Below are 22,064 nucleotides of genomic sequence, written 5' to 3'. Positions count from 1 at the left end.
ACCTGCTGGGATGTCTCAGGTTTAGAGAGAAATAAACCCAGCCCTAACCTGCTGGGATGTCTCAGGTTTAGAGAGAAATAAACCCAGCCCTAACCTGCTGGGACGTCTCAGGTTTAGAGAGAAATAAACCCAGCCCTAACCTGCTGGGACGTCTCAGGTTTAGAGAGAAATAAACCCAGCCCTAACCTGCTGGGATGTCTCAGGTTTAGAGAGAAATAAACCCAGCCCTAACCTGCTGGGATGTCTCAGGTTTAGAGAGAAATAAACCAAGCCCTAACCTGCTGGGATGTCTCAGGTTTAGAGAGAAATAAACCCAGCCCTAACCTGCTGGGATGTCTCAGGTTTAGAGAGAAATAAACCCAGCCCTAACCTGCTGGGATGTCTCAGGTTTAGAGAGAAATAAACCCAGCCCTAACCTGCTGGGATGTCTCAGGTTTAGAGAGAAATAAACCAAGCCCTAACCTGCTGGGATGTCTCAGGTTTAGAGAGAAATAAACCCAGCCCTAACCTGCTGGGATGTCTCAGGTTTAGAGAGAAATAAACCCAGCCCTAACCTGCTGGGATGTCTCAGGTTTAGAGAGAAATAAACCCAGCCCTAACCTGCTGGGATGTCTCAGGTTTAGAGAGAAATAAACCAAGCCCTAACCTGCTGGGATGTCTCAGGTTTAGAGAGAAATAAACCCAGCCCTAACCTGCTGACGCGTCTCAGGTTTAGAGAGAAATAAACCCAGCCCTAACCTGCTGACGCGTCTCAGGTTTAGAGAGAAATAAACCCAGCCCTAACCTGCTGACGTGTCTCAGGTTTAGAGAGAAATAAACCCAGCCCTAACCTGCTGGGACGTCTCAGGTTTAGAGAGAAATAAACCCAGCCCTAACCTGCTGGGATGTCTCAGGTTTAGAGAGAAATAAACCCAGCCCTAACCTGCTGGGATGTCTCAGGTTTAGAGAGAAATAAACGCAGCCCCAACCTGCTGGGATGTCTCAGGTTTAGAGAGAAATAAACCCAGCCCTAACCTGCTGGGATGTCTCAGGTTTAGAGAGAAATAAACCCAGCTCTAACCTGCTGACATGTCTCAGGTTTAGAGAGAAATAAACCCAGCCCTAACCTGCTGGGATGTCTCAGGTTTAGAGAGAAATAAACCCAGCTCTAACCTGCTGGGATGTCTCAGGTTTAGAGAGAAATAAACCCAGCCCTAACCTGCTGGGATGTCTCAGGTTTAGAGAGAAATAAACCCAGCCCTAACCTGCTGGGATGTCTCAGGTTTAGAGAGAAATAAACCCAGCCCTAACCTGCTGGGATGTCTCAGGTTTAGAGAAAAATAAACCCGCCCTAACCTGCTGGGATGTCTCAGGTTTAGAGAAAAATAAACCCAGTCCTAACCTGGTGATGTGTCTCAGGTTTAGAGAGAAATAAACCCAGCCCTAACCTGCTGGGATGTCTCAGGTTTAGAGAGAAATAAACCCAGCCCTAACCTGCTGACGCGTCTCAGGTTTAGAGAGAAATAAACCCAGCCCTAACCTGCTGGGACGTCTCAGGTTTAGAGAGAAATAAACCCAGCCCTAACCTGCTGGGACGTCTCAGGTTTAGAGAGAAATAAACCCAGCCCTAACCTGCTGGGATGTCTCAGGTTTAGAGAGAAATAAACCCAGCCCTAACCTGCTGGGATGTCTCAGGTTTAGAGAGAAATAAACCCAGCCCTAACCTGCTGGGATGTCTCAGGTTTAGAGAAAAATAAACCCGCCCTGACCTGCTGGGATGTCTCAGGTTTAGAGAAAAATAAACCCAGCCCTAACCTGCTGGGATGTCTCAGGTTTAGAGAAAAATAAACCCGCCCTAACCTGCTGGGATGTCTCAGGTTTAGAGAAAAATAAACCCAGCCCTAACCTGCTGGGATGTCTCAGGTTTAGAGAAAAATAAACCGAGCCCTAACCTGCTGGGATGTCTCAGGTTTAGAGAGAAATAAACCCAGCCCTAACCTGCTGGGATGTCTCAGGTTTAGAGAGAAATAAACCCAGCCCTAACCTGCTGGGATGTCTCAGGTTTAGAGAGAAATAAACCAAGCCCTAACCTGCTGGGACGTCTCAGGTTTAGAGAGAAATAAACCCAGCCCTAACCTGCTGACGCGTCTCAGGTTTAGAGAGAAATAAACCCAGCCCTAACCTGCTGACGCGTCTCAGGTTTAGAGAGAAATAAACCCAGCCCTAACCTGCTGACGTGTCTCAGGTTTAGAGAGAAATAAACCCAGCCCTAATCTGCTGGGATGTCTCAGGTTTAGAGAGAAATAAACCCAGCCCTAACCTGCTGGGATGTCTCAGGTTTAGAGAGAAATAAACCCAGCCCTAACCTGCTGGGATGTCTCAGGTTTAGAGAGAAATAAACCCAGCCCTAACCTGCTGGGATGTCTCAGGTTTAGAGAGAAATAAACCCAGCTCTAACCTGCTGGGATGTCTCAGGTTTAGAGAGAAATAAACCCAGCCCTAACCTGCTGGGATGTCTCAGGTTTAGAGAGAAATAAACCCAGCCCTAACCTGCTGGGATGTCTCAGGTTTAGAGATAAATAAACCCAGCCCTAACCTGCTGACATGTCTCAGGTTTAGAGAGAAATAAACCCAGCCCTAACCTGCTGGGATGTCTCAGGTTTAGAGAGAAATAAACCCAGCTCTAACCGGCTGACAGCTCAACAGGGCTACATTGACAGCAACATATACTGTCAAAGGTGTGTGTGTGTGTGTGTGTGTGACGTACTTGGAGAGGAACTGCACAGTGACCCACACGCCACAGTACATGAGGCCCTTGAGGAGCCAAGAGTCGATGTCCAGGTCAGCGATGAAGCCCACCAGCCAGATCACCAGGAAGGGGGTCCCCAACATGATCTTCTGTCTGAACTCCTGGGAGAGAACCAGAGATAGAGGGAGGGAAGGAGGAGAGGAAGAGAGGTTAAACAGGAAGGCAGGGATACTCTGTAGACTACACAGTCTATAAGGTCACACAACCTTATTACATAAACGATAGTGTCAAATCAAATCACATTTTATTTGTCACATGTGCCGAATACAACAGGTAATACATAGCGCGGCTGGGCGACTAGCGCCACACGTAGCGCGGCTGGGCGACTAGCGCCACACGTAGCGCGGCTGGGCGACTAGCGCCACACGTAGCGCGGCTGGGCGACTAGCGCCACACGTAGCGCGGCTGGGCGACTAGCGTCACACGTAGCGCGGCTGGGCGACTAGCGTCACACGTAGCGCGGCTGGGCGACTAGCGTCACACGTAGCGCGGCTGGGCGACTAGCGTCACACGTAGCGCGGCTGGGCGACTAGCTCGGCTCGGCGACTAGCGTGTCACGGCTCGGCGACTAGCGTCACGGCTCGGCTGGGCGACTAGCGTCACACGGCGTGGCTGGGCGACTAGCGCCACACGTAGCGTGGCTGGGCGACTAGCGCCACACGTAGCGTGTCTGGGCGACTAGCGCCACACGTAGCGTGTCTGGGCGACTAGCGCCACACGTAGCGTGGCTGGGCGACTAGCGCCACACGTAGCGTGGCTGGGCGACTAGCGCCACACGTAGCGTGGCTGGGCGACTAGCGCCACACGTAGCGTGGCTGGGCGACTAGCGCCACACGTAGCGTGGCTGGGCGACTAGCGCCACACGTAGCGTGGCTGGGCGACTAGCGTCACGGCGTGGCTGGGCGACTAGCGTCACGGCGTGGCTGGCCGACTAGCGTCACGGCTCGGCTCGGCGACTAGCGTCACGGCGGCTCGGCGACTAGCGTCGCGGCGTGGCTGGGCGACTAGCGTCGCGGCGTGGCTGGGCGACTAGCGTCGCGGCGTGGCTGGGCGACTAGCGTCGCGGCGTGGCTGGGCGACTAGCGTCGCGGCGTGGCTGGGCGACTAGCGTCGCGGCGTGGCTGGGCGACTAGCGTCGCGGCTCGGCTGGGCGACTAGCGTCGCGGCTCGGCTGGGCGACTAGCGTCGCGGCTCGGCTGGGCGACTAGCGTCGCGGCTCGGCTGGGCGACTAGCGTCGCGGCTCGGCGACTAGCGTCGCGGCTCGGCTGGGCGACTAGCGTCGCGGCGTGGCTGGGCGACTAGCGACACACGTAGCGTGGCTGGGCGACTAGCGCCACGGCGTGGCTGGGCGACTAGCGTCACGGCGTGGCTGGGTGACTAGCGTCACGGCGTGGCTGGGTGACTAGCGTCACGGCGTGGCTGGGTGACTAGCGTCACGGCGTGGCTGGGTGACTAGCGTCACGGCGTCGGCTGGGCGACTAGCGTCACGGCTCGGCTGGGCGACTAGCGTCACGGCTCGGCTGGGCGACTAGCGTCACGGCTCGGCTGGGCGACTAGCGTCACGGCTCGGCGACTAGCGTCACGGCTCGGCGACTAGCGTCGTAGCGTGGCTGGGCGACTAGCGTCGTAGCGTGGCTGGGCGACTAGCGTCGTAGCGTGGCTGGGCGACTAGCGTCGTAGCGTGGCTGGGCGACTAGCGTCGTAGCGTGGCTGGGTGACTAGCGTCGTAGCGTGGCTGGGTGACTAGCGTCGTAGCGTGGCTGGGTGACTAGCGTCGTAGCGTGGCTGGGTGACTAGCGTCGTAGCGTGGCTGGGTGACTAGCGTCGTAGCGTGGCTGGGTGACTAGCGTCGTAGCGTGGCTGGGTGACTAGCGTCGTAGCGTGGCTGGGTGACTAGCGTCGTAGCGTGGCTGGGTGACTAGCGTCGTAGCGTGGCTGGGTGACTAGCGTCATAGCGTGGCTGGGTGACTAGCGTCGTAGCGTGGCTGGGTGACTAGCGTCGTAGCGTGGCTGGGTGACTAGCGTCGTAGCGTGGCTGGGTGACTAGCGTCGTAGCGTGGCTGGGTGACTAGTGTCGTAGCGTGGCTGGGTGACTAACGTCGTAGCGTGGCTGGGTGACTAGTGTCGTAGCGTGGCTGGGTGACTAACGTCGTAGCGTGGCTGGGTGACTAGTGTCGTAGCGTGGCTGGGCGACTAGCGTCATAGCTCAGCTGGGCGACTAGCGTCACGGCGTGGCGACTAGCGTCATAGCTCTGCTGGGCGACTAGCGTCATAGCGTGGCGACTAGCGTCATAGCTCTGCTGGGCGACTAGCGTCACGGCGTGGCGACTAACGTCATAGCTCTGCTGGGCGACTAGCGTCACGGCGTGGCGAGTAGCGTCATAGCTCTGCTGGGCGACTAGCGTCACGGCGTGGCGACTAGCGTCATAGCTCTGCTGGGCGACTAGCGTCATAGCGTGGCTGGGTGACTAGTGTCGTAGCGTGACAGCAGCTAATGGGGCCTCCCTATGGAGTGCTATCTAAAGATGTACCTTGACAACCTATATCATCCAGTGCGACAGCGTATGATTTTGAAAGACAACAGAAATGCAAAGTCAAGAAGCAAAACTTTGAAAAACAAGATGCAACCGTAACTAATTGGTGCTATGTGCTCTTCCTGTCCCAACGAGCAGGGGTGGTTGGATCACTTGACTTGGAGAGACTGATTAGGGCTCTGGGGTGAAGTACAGACCTAGGATCAGCTTCCATTCCCGCAAACCCAACCTTAACTATTAGCGGAGAAAATGCTGATCTGACCCAAGATCAACGTCTAGGGGCAAATTCACCTTCCACCCTGATTAGGGCCTTGACACAATCCTCAGGTCTGTCCGTACAGACAAACAGCTGGATTCCTCAGACTCCAAGAAATCACAACCTTGGATGGGCAATTACTTCAAGACAGAGAGGCCAGGGAAGGTCTGAATAGAGTGTTAGCTTTGGTCTGTCTGTCTCACGTCAACAAGAGGGCAGCAACTAGGCCTGAAGGTGCTCTTCTTAGGGTCTGGGATTGCTGGCCAGAAAGACAGGTGGCGGAAGGTTTTTAGACACAGAGGGACAATGGTGGCGTTACACATAGCCTTGCATGCTTACGCGAATACGTGTATGTGTGTGTGAGTGTGTGCGTGAGCCTGCATGCTTGTGTATGTCCACTCAGACTCCTCCCTGGTCTCTACCTTGTCCATCTTCAGCTTCTTCAGGTAGCCAGGACTGTCGTAACCCTTGGCCTGCCGAGCCTCCTGTAAATGGTTGACCATCCAGACGTTTTTCCTCTGCTTGGCCAGGTCCAGCGGTGTCTCACCCTGGAGGAATACAGAGGAATACATCCAGAGGATCACCACGGTAACAACCAGCTAATCACCATGGTAATAATCCAACACAGAGAGAGCCTGATTCACAGACAGCTATGTAGCTGTCAGGACAGCGATTAAAAAGGCTAACCAGATACAGGACAGCGATTAAAAAGGCTACCCAGATACAGGACAGCTATTAAAAGGCTACCCAGATACAGGACAGCTATTAAAAGGCTAACCAGATACAGGACAGCTATTAAAAGGCTAACCAGATACAGGACAGCTATTAAAAGGCTAACCAGATACAGGACAGCTATTAAAGGGCTAACCAGATACAGGACAGCTATTAAAAGGCTAACCAGATACAGGACAGCTATTAAAAGGCTACCCAGATACAGGACAGCTATTAAAAGGCTACCCAGATACAGGACAGCTATTAAAAGGCTAACCAGATACAGGACAGCTATTAAAAGGGTAACCAGATACAGGACAGCTATTAAAAGGCTACCCAGATACAGGACAGCTATTAAAAGGCTAACCAGATACAGGACAGCTATTAAAAGGCTACCCAGATACAGGACAGCTATTAAAAGTCTAACCAGATACAGGACAGCTATTAAAAGGCTACCCAGATACAGGACAGCTATTAAAAGTCTAACCAGATACAGGACAGCTATTAAAAGGCTACCCAGATACAGGACAGCTATTAAAGGGCTAACCAGATACAGGACAGCTATTAAAAGTCTAACCAGATACAGGACAGCTATTAAAAGGCTAACCAGATACAGGACAGCTATTAAAAGGCTACCCAGATACAGGACAGCTATTAAAAGGCTACCCAGATACAGGACAGCTATTAAAAGGCTACCCAGATACAGGACAGCTATTAAAAGGCTAACCAGATACAGGACAGCTATTAAAAGTCTAACCAGATACAGGACAGCTATTAAAAGGCTAACCAGATACAGGACAGCTATTAAAAGTCTAACCAGATACAGGACAGCTATTAAAAGGCTAACCAGATACAGGACAGCTATTAAAAGGCTACCCAGATACAGGACAGCTATTAAAAGGCTACCCAGATACAGGACAGCTATTAAAAGGCTAACCAGATACAGGACAGCTATTAAAAGTCTACCCAGATACAGGACAGCTATTAAAAGGCTACCCAGATACAGGACAGCTATTAAAAGGCTAACCAGATACAGGACAGCTATTAAAAGGCTAACCAGATACAGGACAGCTATTAAAAGGCTAACCAGATACAGGACAGCTATTAAAAGGCTAACCAGATACAGGACAGCTATTAAAGGGCTACCCAGATACAGGACAGCTATTAAAAGGCTAACCAGATACAGGACAGCTATTAAAAGGCTAACCAGATACAGGACAGCTATTAAAAGGCTACCCAGATACAGGACAGCTATTAAAAGGCTAACCAGATACAGGACAGCTATTAAAAGGCTAACCAGATACAGGACAGCTATTAAAAGGCTAACCAGATACAGGACAGCTATTAAAAGGCTAACCAGATACAGGACAGCTATTAAAAGGCTACCCAGATACAGGACAGCTATTAAAAGGAAACCAGATACAAGCATGTGCTACAGGTCAGAGGTTAGTAGGAGACATTTGGGCCTTCTGTAACATACCCTGGTTTGAGAGGGACATTTCCTAGTAGGTACAGATCTAGGATCAGCTTCTCCTCCCTAAATCCTAACCTTAACCATTAGCGGGGGAGATGCTGGCACAAGAAAGCTGGCCCAAGATCAGCTGCACAGCCCCCTTACCTTGATGTTCTGTGCATCCACATTGGAGTTGGAGTCCAGCAGCAGGGTGATGACTGTAGTGTTGCCGGCCAGCACGGCCCAGTGCAGAGCCGTGTTTTTGTGGTACTTGTCACCCAGGTTGACCGACACGTTGAAGGTCAGCAGTAGCCGGGTGGGGTCCACGCTGTTAGGACGGGACAAAGTTCAAAGTTCATGTGCAAAGCCTTTATGGTCTATTTATGAGAGTCACCAGGTCATAGTTTAATGTGCTCTGATTAACGACACAGTTGAAGTTTGGTGGCTATTTAAGTAATAGCCCACTGCACATTCTTCTTTGTGCTTTTAGTTTCAGTCTCTTATGTCTTTTATCCATTTCTAAACGTTGCTCATCTAGATGGGCATTCCATTTCTAAATGTTGCGTATCTCGATGGGCATTCCATTTCTAAATGTTGATCATCTCGATGGGCATTCCATTTCTAAACGTTGCTCATCTAGATGGGCATTCCATTTCTAAACGTTGTATATCTAGATGGGCATTCCATTTCTAAACGTTGCTAATCTAGATGGGCATTCCATTTCTAAACGTTGATCATCTAGATGGGCATTCCATTTCTAAACGTTGCATATCTAGATGGGCATTCCATTTCTAAACGTTGCTCATCTAGATGGGCATTCCATTTCTAAACGTTGCTCATCTAGATGGGCATTCCATTTCTAAATGTTGATCATCTAGATGGGCATTCCATTTCTAAACGTTGCTCATCTAGATGGGCATTCCATTTCTAAATGTTGATCATCTAGATGGGCATTCCATTTCTAAATGTTGATCATCTAGATGGGCATTCCATTTCTAAATGTTGATCATCTAGATGGGCATTCCATTTCTAAATGTTGATCATCTAGATGGGCATTCCATTTCTAAATGTTGATCATCTAGATGGGCATTCCATTTCTAAATGTTGATCATCTAGATGGGCATTCCATTTCTAAATGTTGATCATCTAGATGGGCATTCCATTTCTAAATGTTGTATATCTAGATGGGCATTCCATTTCTAAATGTTGATCATCTAGATGGGCATTCCATTTCTAAACGTTGCTCATCTAGATGGGCATTCCATTTCTAAACGTTGCGTATCTAGATGGGCATTCCATTTCTAAATGGGCATGGATTTCAGTATTAGTGCTAGATGCGGCAAGGCTAGGACGCAAGTAGGATATGGGTGAACGCATGGCGCACACACACACACACACCTGTGTGTCCTGTACGCTGCCCACATCAAGGGAGTCATTCCATTCTGATCCATCATGTCCACATCCTATAGGACGAGAGGGAGAAAGAGAACATGGTTACAAACCCCCAATAAACACAGAAAACCGACACTGAAGATGTTTGAGCTACTGAACAGATCCAGGAAAAACCTGGCAGGGCTCCCAATGTGGAATGCAGGTGGTGGAAAACTAATGAAACAACGCCCCCTGGTGGTAGAAAACTAATGAAACAACACTCCCTGGTGGTGGAAAACTAATGAAACAACGCCCCCTGGTGGTAGAAAACTAATGACACAACGCCCCCTGGTGGTGGAAAACTAATGACACAACGCCCCCTGGTGGTGGAAAACTAATGAAACAACGCCCCCTGGTGGTGGAAAACTAATGAAACAACGCCCCCTGGTGGTAGAAAACGAATGAAACAACGCCCCCTGGAGGTATAAAACTAATGAAACAACGCCCCCTGGTGGTAGAAAACTAATGACACAACGCCCCCTGGTGGTGGAAAACTAATGAAACAACGCCCCCTGGTGGTGGAAAACTAATGAAACAACGCCCCCTGGTGGTGGAAAACTAATGACACAACGCCCCCTGGTGGTGGAAAACTAATGAAACAACACCCCCTGGTGGCCGACAACAACAACTCCTGTGATTTGAATAAGAGAGAGAAGCTTTAAAATAAAAAAACGTTCAGTTCTGCTGCGATCAGAATAAATTTAACACAGGGGTGACGTCACAGTAAATCTAATGGACGCATTCTGCATAACCCCTACCTTATGCAGCGAGGATTTCATAGGTTTAAGAAATATGGTAATAACTCCACAATGCCCCTAATAGGCTAAGCAGAATTTTCACAATATTGCTTACACCTATCAAGCCTCTCAGATCTACACAAATACACAGGAAGTAGGGGTTAGCGGCTAATTTGCAATTGCGACGTACCTGTCCCTTGGCGATGAGGTAGGCCACGATGGAGGTGTGTCCGAACTGGGCAGCCAGGTGGACACAGCTGCAGCCCTCTCCGTCGATGAGCGAGGGGTCGGACCCATACTTCAGCAGCTGCACCACCATAGTGAGGTGGCCCTGTCTGTGGACACACACAACATGATTATGTTGATGAGCACAAGAACTAACTGGTATTGCGTGATATTAGCATTTAGACATGTTTCTGGGTTTTTTGTTTTGTTTAAAGGATCAATGTGTAACATTCATCTGCAGCACAGAAGAAACTAGCCAACCCCCTTAATAACACCCCATTATGAACAGCAGGAACAGACATGACAGATTGCACCAATAATAACTAAATGTAAAGTCTCTGGGGGTTTTGTAGATAGGAAATGGTTTGAATCCCTGAGCTGACTAGGTGAAGTCTGTCGATGTGCCCTTGAGCAAGGCACTTAACCCTAAATGCTCCTGTAAGTCGCTCTGGATAAGTGTCTGTTAAATGACAACATAATATAAATGAAACGTAGACACCACATCCAATTGAGAGATGGTTTAATAAGAAGATTGATGCACTAGATACTTAACCAAACACAATCCTCAGCATTGTAATTAAGTCCTTATATTCACAATACTACACATAAACCGCATATAGAAAGTGTCAGTGATGCGACAGATGGGCTCCACTCCTATCTACTGTGAAAGGTCACTAGCAGGGAGGGGAGGGCTGCTGACAAAGCCGTGAGGCCTGGCTAGGTATGGGGCCCCCGGCTAGGAATGGTGGCCCCCTGCTGATCATATGAATAATGCAGTAGAGAGCTCTCTGACAGGGGTGAGGAGGACAGGCAGTACTGGGTCTTCATACAACTCTGAAGGTCTCGTGTGACTCGGGGGGGGAAAAGGACTTTAGCAGAAACACGCCTTATGACACCCACACAGGGGAAAGGAGAGAGTCCACTGGAAACAATACCTCCACTTCATACAGTATATAACCTTTCACCTCTCTCTCTAGATGGTCCACAGATAAACATATCCAACAGGACCTAATGTTTTGGGACTGCTGGACAAGCTTGGTCCTGGAAAGCAGACTGAACCAGAGTCTGTTAATGCCTCATCTATTGTTGTCACTCTTACCTTGTGGCCCAATGCAGTGGTGTGGAGTTGAGGTCACCCCCCAACTGGTCCACCATCGCCCCCTTTGATATGTAGTACCTACACACAGCGACAGAGTCAGAAATACATTTAGCACTCACTCAACAACAGGTGGTGAAAAGATTTGATTGTTAATGCAGTGAACTAATTCAGTTCTGTTGCCTCCGGATGTCCAGGAATATGACGTATTAAGAGGGTGTCAGCCCTTCCAATGGAACCGATGGCTCAGACCTTAGCAGACATCCAGGAACTTGTTCTCTCCCTTCCTGCTATGTTGTATTAGAATGTATAAGAATAGAATCTCAAACCAGAGGGACCAAGGTTCTGGCAGTGTTTCTGTTCTGTACAGTGTGTGTACTGCAGGACATCAGTCTGCAGCAGAACATCCCTCTGCACCACAATGGTAAAGACAGCACAGTAGGATGGCTGGGTTCTCTTCACTAGGGACCAAACAGAAGCTAACAGGGAGGGACTAACTGAACTAATCCAATAAGAAACTTGTTTTCTGATACAAAATGTTTGCACTAATGTATAGGACCAATGCCAGCCTTTGTCCTGTGTGAGTATGAGAGTCTCAATCACACCGACAGCGTCATGGTGCAAAATGGTACACAGCATCATCTGGATATGTGTGCAACCAAAGTTCAACATTCACCTTCTGCTACCGTTTCTGTCACGCCGTCTCTACACATACAATGTGATGCATACCTTTAGAAATCCAACGTAAGCATCACACAGAACACACTGTAACTGCCTCCGCAATGCAATGCTGCAAGGCAAACGCAGCGTTCTATTGAAAATGTATGTACTTTTGGGTGTACCAAAACACAATGACGCTGTTGGTGTGAGCATGTGAGTTTAGGGTTCCAGGACTACGTCCTGTGTGAGCATGTGAGTTTAGGGTTCCAGGACTACGTCCTGTGTGAGCATGTGAGTTTAGGGTTCCGGGACTATGTCCTGTGTGAGCATGTGAGTTTAGGGTTCCGGGACTATGTGAGTTTAGGGTTCCGGGACTACGTCCTGTGTGAGTATGTGAGTTTAGGGTTCCGGGACTACGTCCTGTGTGAGTATGTGAGTTTAGGGTTCCGGGACTACGTCCTGTGTGAGTATGTGAGTTTAGGGTTCCGGGACTACGTCCTGTGTGAGTATGTGAGTTTAGGGTTCCGGGACTACGTCCTTTGTGAGTATGTGAGTTTAGGGTTCTAGGACTACGTCCTGTGTGAGTATGTGAGTTTAGGGTTCTAGGACTACGTCCTGTGTGAGTATGTGAGTTTAGGGTTCTGGGACTATGTCCTGTGTGAGTATGTGAGTTTAGGGTTCCGGGACTACGTCCTGTGTGAGTATGTGAGTTTAGGGTTCTAGGACTACGTCCTGTGTGAGTATGTGAGTTCAGGGTTCTAGGACTATGTCCTGTGTGAGTTCAGGGTTCTAGGACAGGATTCTTGCATGAGTTCCAGTCTGACTGGGAAATCCCTCTGATAAGAAACATTCCACAGGAGGGTGTTGGGAGTAACATTTCACGTGTACATGTAGGTTTACTGCAACTCACAAATCACATGTGAGACAGTGAGACAGCTGAATAGAGAGAGGTGGTCAAGGGCATTGGGTTATTTGGTGTGAGTGTGTGGAGTGTGGGTGTATGTGAGTGAGGTGTGTGTGTGTGTGTATGTGAGTGAGGTGTGTGTGTGTGTATGTGAGTGAGGTGTGTGTATGTGTATGTGAGTGAGGTGTGTGTATGTGAGGTCTGTGTGTGTCACTCACTTGACCAAGTCTACTCTATTGTTGATGGCGGCCCAGTGCAGGAGTGTGACGTTCTCTTTGTCCGGCTGCTGAACGTCATAGCCTGCCTCCACCAGCTCTCTGCAGCGCTCAAAGATTCCATACCTGGAGAATGTAGGTAGACAAGGTTAGAATAGGGTCAACACACACCCTACACCCACCCCATAACAGTATCCCTTGCCAAAAGCCCTTTCTGTCCTTAACAGAGCACATAAATGAACCCTCATATCAGGAGGATGAAGCATCTGGATTTAGGTTCTTCTTCTTCAATAAAAGAAACACAAGGCCTTTGTCAGTCAGACTATTCTACTCCAGAGGGAAACCTAGACCCATGTCTGCACCTTGCACTATATTCACATTCATGACAACATATTAATACAGTGCCTTCAGAAAGTATTCATATTCCTTGACTACATGTTAGAATCACATTTGACAGCAATTACAGCGGTGAGTCTTCTGGGTAAGTCTAAGAGCTTTCCACACCTACATTTTGCAACAATTACCCATTCATCTTTAAAAAATAAAATCTTCAAGCTCTGCCAAATTGGTTGTTGATCATTGCGAGACAACCATCTTCAGGTCTTGCCATAGATTTTCAAGTAAATTTAAGTCAAAACTGTAACTCGGCCACTCAGGAACATCCACGGTCTTCTTGGTAAGCAACTCCAGTGTAGATTTGGCCTTATGTTCCTTATGTTCTAGGTTATTGTCCTGCTGAAAGGTGAATTCATCTCTCAGTGTCTGGTGTGAAAGCAGGCCAGATTTTCCTCCAGGATTTTTCCTGTGCTTAGCTCCATTCCGTTTATTTTTTATTCTGAAAAACAATCCCCAGTCCATAACGATTACAAGCATACCCATAACATAATGCAGCCTCCGCTATGCTTGAAAATATGGAGAGTTGTACTCAGTAATGTGTTGTATTTGCCCCAAACACAACACTTTATATTTCAGGCCAAAAAGTTAATTCCTTTGTTGCAGTATTACTTTAGTGCCTTGTGGCAAAACAGGACGCATGTTTTGGAATATTTTTATTCTCTACAGGCTTCCTTCTTTTTACTCTGTCAATTAGGTTAGTATTATGGAGTACCTACAATGTTGATCCATCCTCAGTTCTCTTATCACAGCCATTAAACTCTAACTGTTTTAAAGTCACCATTGGCCTCACATGCTGACTACACCACTCGTGTTGCAAAATAAATTTAAACATACATGTTATTCAATTATTGCACCCACACTGCTCACGCGCGCCAATGAGCATCTGCGTTGCCAAGCGCTAAAATAGAAGTCAGTTCTATTTGTTTCGCTGATCGCGGTGCAAGTCCTGCCTCATCTCCTCATTGGTTTATAGAAGCAAATACCCACGTGCCATCTCCTCATTGGTTATACCCACGTGGGCAATTGAAAGACAACTGAGTTCGTCGGTCATCGTGGTAATACTATGAAAGTTTAGATGCCAATCGCCATTTAAAGCCTGGAAGGAGGAGAGATGACTAGAAACGATTCAGTTTACCCTTTTATGTGTGGATTAATTGTCTGAGTAGAGGACCTTGTGCATTTCAGGTAAAATAACAACTCAACGTTTATATCCCAGGACAAACTAGTTAGCAACAGCATGCTAGCTAAATAGGACAAATTAGCTAGCAAATGCAAGCTAGCTAGCTAAATTGCCATAAATGTTTAATGCTTTTCGACCCGTTCCAGAATGAATATAATTGGTTCAGAGTTTGTTTTGATATTTTAACCTGCGTGCCGTGATCGCGTTTGGTGTGGGGTACAAAATCAATTGGCGCACGATGGCCGGTTTGGGTACGGTGTCATGGTGAAATCCCTGAGCGGTTTTCTTCTCCGGCAACTGAGTTAGGAAGGACGCCTGTATCTTTGAGGTGACTAGGTGTAGATACCCCATCCAAAGTGTAATTAATAACTTCACCATGCTCAAAGGGATATTCAATGTCTGCGTTTTAGGTGCCCTTCTTTGCCAAGCAGAGGAGGTAGTCATTTAAAAAGTAGGTTAAACACAATTATTTCCCCTAGAGTGAGTCCATGCAACTTATTATGGGACTTGTTGAGCACATGTTGACTCCTGAACTTATTTAGGCTTGCCATAACAAATTGATTCAAGACAATTCAGATTTTCATTTTTTATTAATTTGTAAAATGTCTGATAACAAAATTACACTTTGACATTATGGGGTATTGTGTGTGACAAAACTCCATTTAATCCATTTTAAATTCAGGCTGTAACAACATGTGTAAAAAGTCAAGGGGTGTGAATACTTTGAAGGCACTATGGTCATACACCATTGGTCTGGATCATAGGGGAAGAAACGTTTCATAATACCATGTGAACACATTCATGGGGGAAGGGAAATCACAGGTAGTGCAGACTAGCTGATGCATATCTGGTCCTGACGATGCCAGAACAAGGAAACAAGTCCAGGGAGGCTAGTAGTAATACATATTCTGTTAGTGGTTTCCTGCTAGCGTCTATACTAGGGGCCTGTCTGTCCTTACCCTATATGCAAACGAACAAGTGGGGGTATCGATAGCGGTGTAGTGTGAAGTTGCTCCTAGACACTGATTTTGAGTCAGTTTTGCATTTTCCCCACTAATGGTTAAGGTTAGGACTGGGGGAGGGGTAACTGATCCTAGAGCTGTACCTAGGGGTACAGATTCACCCCGTAGCAGGGATCGTTAGCCACTAGTCTAGAGCAGTGATATGACCTGGAGCAGGGATTGATAGACACTAGTCTACAGGTTCTCCCATCTCCACAGAGAAACTCTGGAGCTCTGTCAGAGTGACCATGAGGTTCTTGGACACCTCCCTGACCAAGGCCCTTCTCCCCGATTGCTCCATTAGGCAGGCAGCCAGCTCTAGGAAGAGTCTTGGTGGTTCCAAACGTCTTCCATTTAAGAATGATGGAGACCATTGTGTTCTTGGGGACCTTCAATTCTGCAGATCATTTTTGGTACCCTTCAGATCTGTGCCTCGACATAATCCTGTCTCGGAGATCTACGGACAATTCCTTCGACCTCATGGCTTGGTTTTTGCTCTGACATGCACTGTCATCTGTGGGACATTATATAGACAGGTGTGTGCCTTTCCAAATCATGTCCAATCAATTGAATTTACCAAAGGTGGACTCCAATCAAGTTGTAGAAACATCAAGGATGATCAATGGAAACAGGATTCACCTGAGCTCAATTTCGAGACTCATAGCAAAGGGTCTGAATAAATAAGTTGTTTTTTATAAAATGTGAAAACATTTCTAAAAAGCAGTTTTTGCTTTATTATGGGGTATTGTGTGTAGATTGATGAAATGCCAGCTTCTCTTAGCCACATGTCTGGGGAGCTGCTTGGATGCTGCAGTACTTTTTCAAAGTACTGCAGCATGGGGCGGCAGGTAGCCTAGTGGTTAGAGCGTTGGCCTAGTAACCAAAAGGTTGTAAGATCAAATCTGTTGTTCTGCCCCTGAACAAGGCAGTTTACCCACTGTTCCTAGGCCGTCATTGAAAATAAGAATTTATTCTTAACTGACTTGCCGAGTTCAATAAAAGGAAAGAGAAAAAAAGCAGTTAGGCCTATGTGCTGGAGAACAACGTGGAGCCTGCAAATAATGTTTCCTCTGCTACACAAGTAAGATAACTATACAGCAACAGGAAGTGTTTTTAAAACCAGTTACATTGCTTGTATACCAGCCCACATTGCTTGTATATCTTTAACCACACTGGCCAAGCTTTGCACACACACACACACACACACACACACACACACACACACACACACACACACACACACACACACACGAGCCTGGTGGTGCGTGGGTACTCACTGCGTGGCTTTGACGATGTCCCAGGTACTGTAGTCATCCACGTGGCTCTTGCGCCCCACATTCTCACTGTAGCCATGGTTATAGTGACTCTGGGGCTTGAGTTCCTGTTGGGAGAGAAAAAAAAACAGCCATGAGTTTCATCAATCCATGCCTCTGGGCCTACCCAGACCGGCACAGCGTCGTCTCACGAGAGCAATTGAATGAGCGACAGAGAGAGTTGGAGGAGGCTGTGTCGTGTTCTGATGGTGGGCAACAGTGAGCCGGGGCCGCCTACATAGGCCCTTCACATTCTATTAGCCTCCACGGCAACGCCATGGCAACGTCATTTAACCTCCCCCCTCACCCCGGGAGGACTGCTGTACTGCTGCCTTGGTGACTGGTAAATACACATCACACCCCAGTTCTCACTCAGTCTCTATAACCTTTACTGAACAACACTATTGGTCCAGGAGAATGCAGTTTGGGTTTTCATAAAATTATAAAACTTGGTTCACGTGTACAGTACAGACTGTAAAACAACCATAACAGGCCTATATATAGTCTAGATTCCTACTAAATCTATTTTCCTATGAAAGGCCCTGTGACAGACTAGCATCCTGTCCAGGGGGTGTGCTTGTACGTCAAGCTGCCCCACGCTACAGACTCAGGATATGGGCTCCTGCCCCATTGGTCACTATGGATTGTCCAAGGCTCACTTGTCCAAGGCTCACTTCCTACAGAATGTGAGGTATAATTTTACAGCCCGACAGCCATTCCATATCTAACAGCCATAGGACCTACACATTCCTTCAATACTAATGTACAAAATACTTGGTTAACCTCTCTTGGGTAGGGGGCAGTATTTTCACATCCGGATGAAAAGCGTGCCCAAAGTAAACTGCCTGTTACTTTGGCCCAGAAGCTAGGATATGCATATAATTGGTAGATTTGGATAGAAAACTCTAAAGTTTCTAAAACGGTTAAAATTATGTCTGAGTATAACAGAACTGATATGGCAGGCGACACCGAGGACAAACACACCCCCCCCAAAAAAAAATTCAGCCTACCACTGTTTTCAATGGATGTCACTTTTATTATAAGGCGAAATCCTCCCAGATTGCAGTTCCTAGGGCTTCCACTAGATGTCAACAGTCGTTAGAAAGAGTTTCAGGCTTGTTTTTGGAAAATGAGCCAGAAATTGTAGTTTTTCAAGGTGGCTCCCATTTTGGCTGTAGTGTTTCCAAGCGTGTGGAAGAGAGCGCGTTCTTTGGTATTTTTCTCCGGTAAAGACAATAACGATTCTCCGTCTTAAATTGTATCTTTTATTTACGTATTAGGCTACCTAATGTTTGATTATAAACGTTGTTTGACTTGTTTGGAAAAGTTTATTAGTAACATTTGAGATTCATTTTGTATGCATTTTGATGGAGGGAAACTGGGTGGATTATTGACTGAAGCGCGCCAGCTAAACTGAGTTTTTATGGATATAAAGAAGGACATTATCGAACAAAAGGACCATTTGTGATGTAACTGGGACCTTTTGGAGTGCCAACAGAAGAAGATCAAAGGTAACGCATTTATTATATCGCTATTTCTGACTTTCGTGTCGCACCTGCATGGTTGAAATATGTTTTTCATGCTTTTGTATGCAGGGCGCTGTCCGTAGATAATCGCATGGTGTGCTTTCGCCGTAAAGCCTTTTTGAAATCTGACACAGCGGCTGGATTAACAAGAAGTTAAGCTTTATTTTGATGTATTACACTTGTGATTTTATGAAAGTTAAATATTTATAATTCTGTAGTTTGAATTTCGCGCTCTGCAATTTCACCGGATGTTGGCCAGGTGGGATGGGTGCCCATAAGAAGTTAACTTCTCTAGGGCCAGTGGGACGATTTCATCCCACCTACGTAACAGCCAGTGGAATCCCGTGGCGCGTTATTCAAATACCTTAGAAATGCTATTACTTCAATTTCTCAAACATATGACTATTTTACACCATTTTAAAGACAAGACTCTCATTAATCTAACCACACTGTCCGATTTCAAAAAGGCTTTACAACGAAAGCAAAACATTAGATTATGTCAGCAGAGTACCCTGCCAGAAATAATCACACACCCATTTTTCAAGCTAGCATATAATGTCACATAAACCCAAACCACAGCTAAATGCAGCACTAACCTTTGATGATCTTCATCAGATGACAATCTTAGGACATTATGTTATACAATACATGCATGTTTTGTTCAATCAAGTTCATATTTATATCAAAAACCAGCTTTTTACATTAGCATGTGACGTTCAGAACTAGCATACCCCCCGCAAACTTCCGGTGAATTGACTAAATTACTCACGATAAACGTTCACAAAAACACAATTATTTTAAGAATTATAGATACAGAAGCGCCCTCTCTGACCATTTCTTGGCCTTCTTGATCATCTCTATCCAAAACAGGGGATCTCTGCTGTAACGTGACATTTTCTAACGCTCCCATAGGCTCTCAGAAGGCGCCAGAACGTTGAATGATGACTTTGCAGGCCATGGCTGAAAAACAGTAGGGCATTTGGTAAGTGGTCGATCTGAGAACAATGAGACTGGTGCGCGCGTGCACGAGACGACTCCATGTTTACATTTTCAGTCTTTGAACGAAAACAACGACTCCCGGTCGGAATATTATCGCTTTTTTACGAGAAAAATCGCATAAAAATTGATTTTAAACAGCGTTTGACATGCTTCGAAATACGGTAATGGAATATTTTGAATTTTTTTGTCACGAAACGCGCCGGGCGCGTCACCCTTCGTTACCCTTCGGATAGTGTCTTGAACGCACAACAAAACGCCGCTATTTGGATATAACTATGGATTATTTGGAACCAAACCAACATTTGTTATTGAAGTAGAAGTCCTGGGAGTAAATTCTGACGAAGAACAGCAAAGGTAATCCAATTTTTCTTATAGTAAATCTGAGTTTGGCGAGTACCAAACTTGGTGGGTGTCAAAATAGCTAGCCCGTGATGGCGAGCTATCTACTCAGAATATTGCAAAATGTGCTTTCACCGAAAAGCTATTTTAAAATCGGACACCGCGATTGCATAAAGGAGTTCTGTATCTATATTTCTTAAAATAATTATGTTTTTTGTGAACGTTTATCGTGAGTAATTTAGTAAATTCACCGGAAGTGTTCGGTGGGAATGCTAGTTCTGAACGTCACATGCTAATGTAAAAAGCTGGATTTTTATATAAATATGAACTTGATTGAACAAAACATGCATGTATTGTATAACATGTCCTAGGAGTGTCATCTGATGAAGATCAAAGGTTAGTGCTGCATTTAGCTGTGGTTTTGTTTTTTGTGACATTATATGCTAGCTTGAAAAATGGGTGTCTGATTATTTCTGGCTGGTTACTCTGCTGACATAATCTAATGTTTTGCTTTCGCTGTAAAGCCTTTTTGAAATCGGACAGTGTGGTTAGATAAAGGAGAGTCTTGTCTTTAAAATGGTGTAAAATAGTCATATGTTTGAAAAATTGAAGTTTTCGGATTTTCGAGTAGTTTGTATTTCACGCCACGCCCATCATTGGATATTGGAGCAGGTGTTCCGCTAGCGGAACGTCTACATGTAAGAGGTTAATGATGAATCATATAGACCTCCAGTAGGCTATAAGGATACTGGGTTGATGATGAATCATATAGACCTACAGCAGACTATAAGGATACTGGGTTAATCATATAGACCTCCAGTAGGCTATAAGGATACTGGGTTAATGATGAATCATATAGACCTCCAGTAGACTATAAGGATACTGGGTTAATCATATAGACCTCCAGTAGGCTATAAGGATACTGGCTTAATGATGAATCATATAGACCTACAGAAGGCTATAAGGATGAAAATCTGATGGGAAAAACACTTGGTAGACAGTTAATGAGGGGTAAGGATTATAATGAGATCATTAAATATTTATAGTAATCTATAATCTACAGGCTACCCTGAAGGATGGAGCGGAGCTCGAGCAGACTGGAGGATGGAGCGGAGCTCGAGCAGACTGGAGGATGGAGCGGAGCTCGAGCAGACTGGAGGATGGAGCGGAGCTCGAGCAGACTGGAGGATGGAGCGGAGCTCGAGCAGACTGGAGGATGGAGCGGAGCTCGAGCAGACTGGAGGATGGAGCGGAGCTCGAGCAGACTGGAGGATGGAGCGGCGCTCGAGCAGACTGGAGGATGGAGCGGCGCTCGAGCAGACTGGAGGATGGAGCGGCGCTCGAGCAGACTGGAGGATGGAGCGGCGCTCGAGCAGACTGGAGGATGGAGCGGCGCTCGAGCAGACTGGAGGATGGAGCGGCGCTCGAGCTGACTGGAGGATGGAGCGGCGCTCGAGCTGACTGGAGGATGGAGCGGCGCTCGAGCTGACTGGAGGATGGAGCGGCGCTCGAGCTGACTGGAGGATGGAGCAGAGCTCGAGCTGACTGGAGGATGGAGCAGAGCTCGAGCAGACTGGAGGATGGAGAGGGATGAAAGGTGAAGGGAGGAGAGGGGAAGGAGCCATGCCAGGCAGATGAAAGACTACCCTCTGGCAGTCTTTCAAAAGGCCCTCAAATCACATCCATTCCCTCTGACTAGGGTTGCAAAGGGTCAGAAACTTTCCATAATTTTCCCAGAAATTCTCCATGGGAATTTAAGCCCTGGAATTTGGGGAATTTTGCTTAAATGCATCAAAAAAAGTTAGCTTATAACAGTGAACCTTTTTTGTGGGATACACATAAGGCAATTCTAGGTCTTGTGGCATATTTTGGTTAAACTACCCTCTGCATGCACAGTGCATTCTTCCATCACATGTACAGCTGATTCTCAAGATCTTGCACACTAATGAGATACTATTGAGCCCACACTACTACACTGTCTGAGCCAAGGACTAAATGCTTTCTGGTAAGTTTTGATTACAATACTGGGTGGAGTGAATATATTTTATATGACATATCATTTTTTGTTAACTAGTAAATTGTAGCCTACAGCAAAGTGTGTTTAAATAATTTCTAACTTGTTAACAATTTCTGCTAGTTAGTTTTTGCTAGCAGGTGGGTTTTAGCTTGCTTGAGCCTGCTAACTGAGGAGTGTTAATGCACCTGTTTCCATACATGTTTCATTTTAAAACATTTATCTTAGAAAGGAGTTGTTTAATCTAACTGCTTAACTATTAATCTGTACATGGAAGTTTTTTAT

General features: G+C 46.7%; 1 protein-coding gene across 2 annotated transcripts in view; it reads right to left on the bottom strand.

Annotated features, from left to right (window-relative positions):
* The window catches only part of LOC106609745 (zinc finger DHHC-type palmitoyltransferase 17), a 67,369-nt gene that overhangs the window by 33,657 nt on the left and 11,648 nt on the right, over positions 1 to 22,064 (bottom strand). The window contains exons 2-9 of one of the 2 annotated variants that reach the window (XM_045722321.2): positions 16,866 to 16,969; positions 13,015 to 13,137; positions 11,236 to 11,313; positions 10,102 to 10,246; positions 9,142 to 9,206; positions 7,909 to 8,071; positions 6,002 to 6,127; positions 2,747 to 2,889 (exon numbers count right to left, since the gene is read on the bottom strand). In XM_045722321.2, coding sequence (XP_045578277.1) covers positions 2,747 to 2,889; positions 6,002 to 6,127; positions 7,909 to 8,071; positions 9,142 to 9,206; positions 10,102 to 10,246; positions 11,236 to 11,313; positions 13,015 to 13,137; positions 16,866 to 16,969 — 947 coding nt within the window. The remainder of the gene's footprint in view (positions 1 to 2,746; positions 2,890 to 6,001; positions 6,128 to 7,908; positions 8,072 to 9,141; positions 9,207 to 10,101; positions 10,247 to 11,235; positions 11,314 to 13,014; positions 13,138 to 16,865; positions 16,970 to 22,064) is intronic. The other variant, XM_045722322.2, reaches the window with a different exon arrangement.

Source organism: Salmo salar, chromosome 07, assembly GCF_965601325.2.
Source record: "Salmo salar chromosome 07, fSalSal1, whole genome shotgun sequence".
Classification (NCBI taxonomy): Eukaryota; Metazoa; Chordata; class Actinopteri; order Salmoniformes; family Salmonidae; genus Salmo; species Salmo salar.
This window is presented reverse-complemented; position numbering and strand designations above follow the sequence as displayed.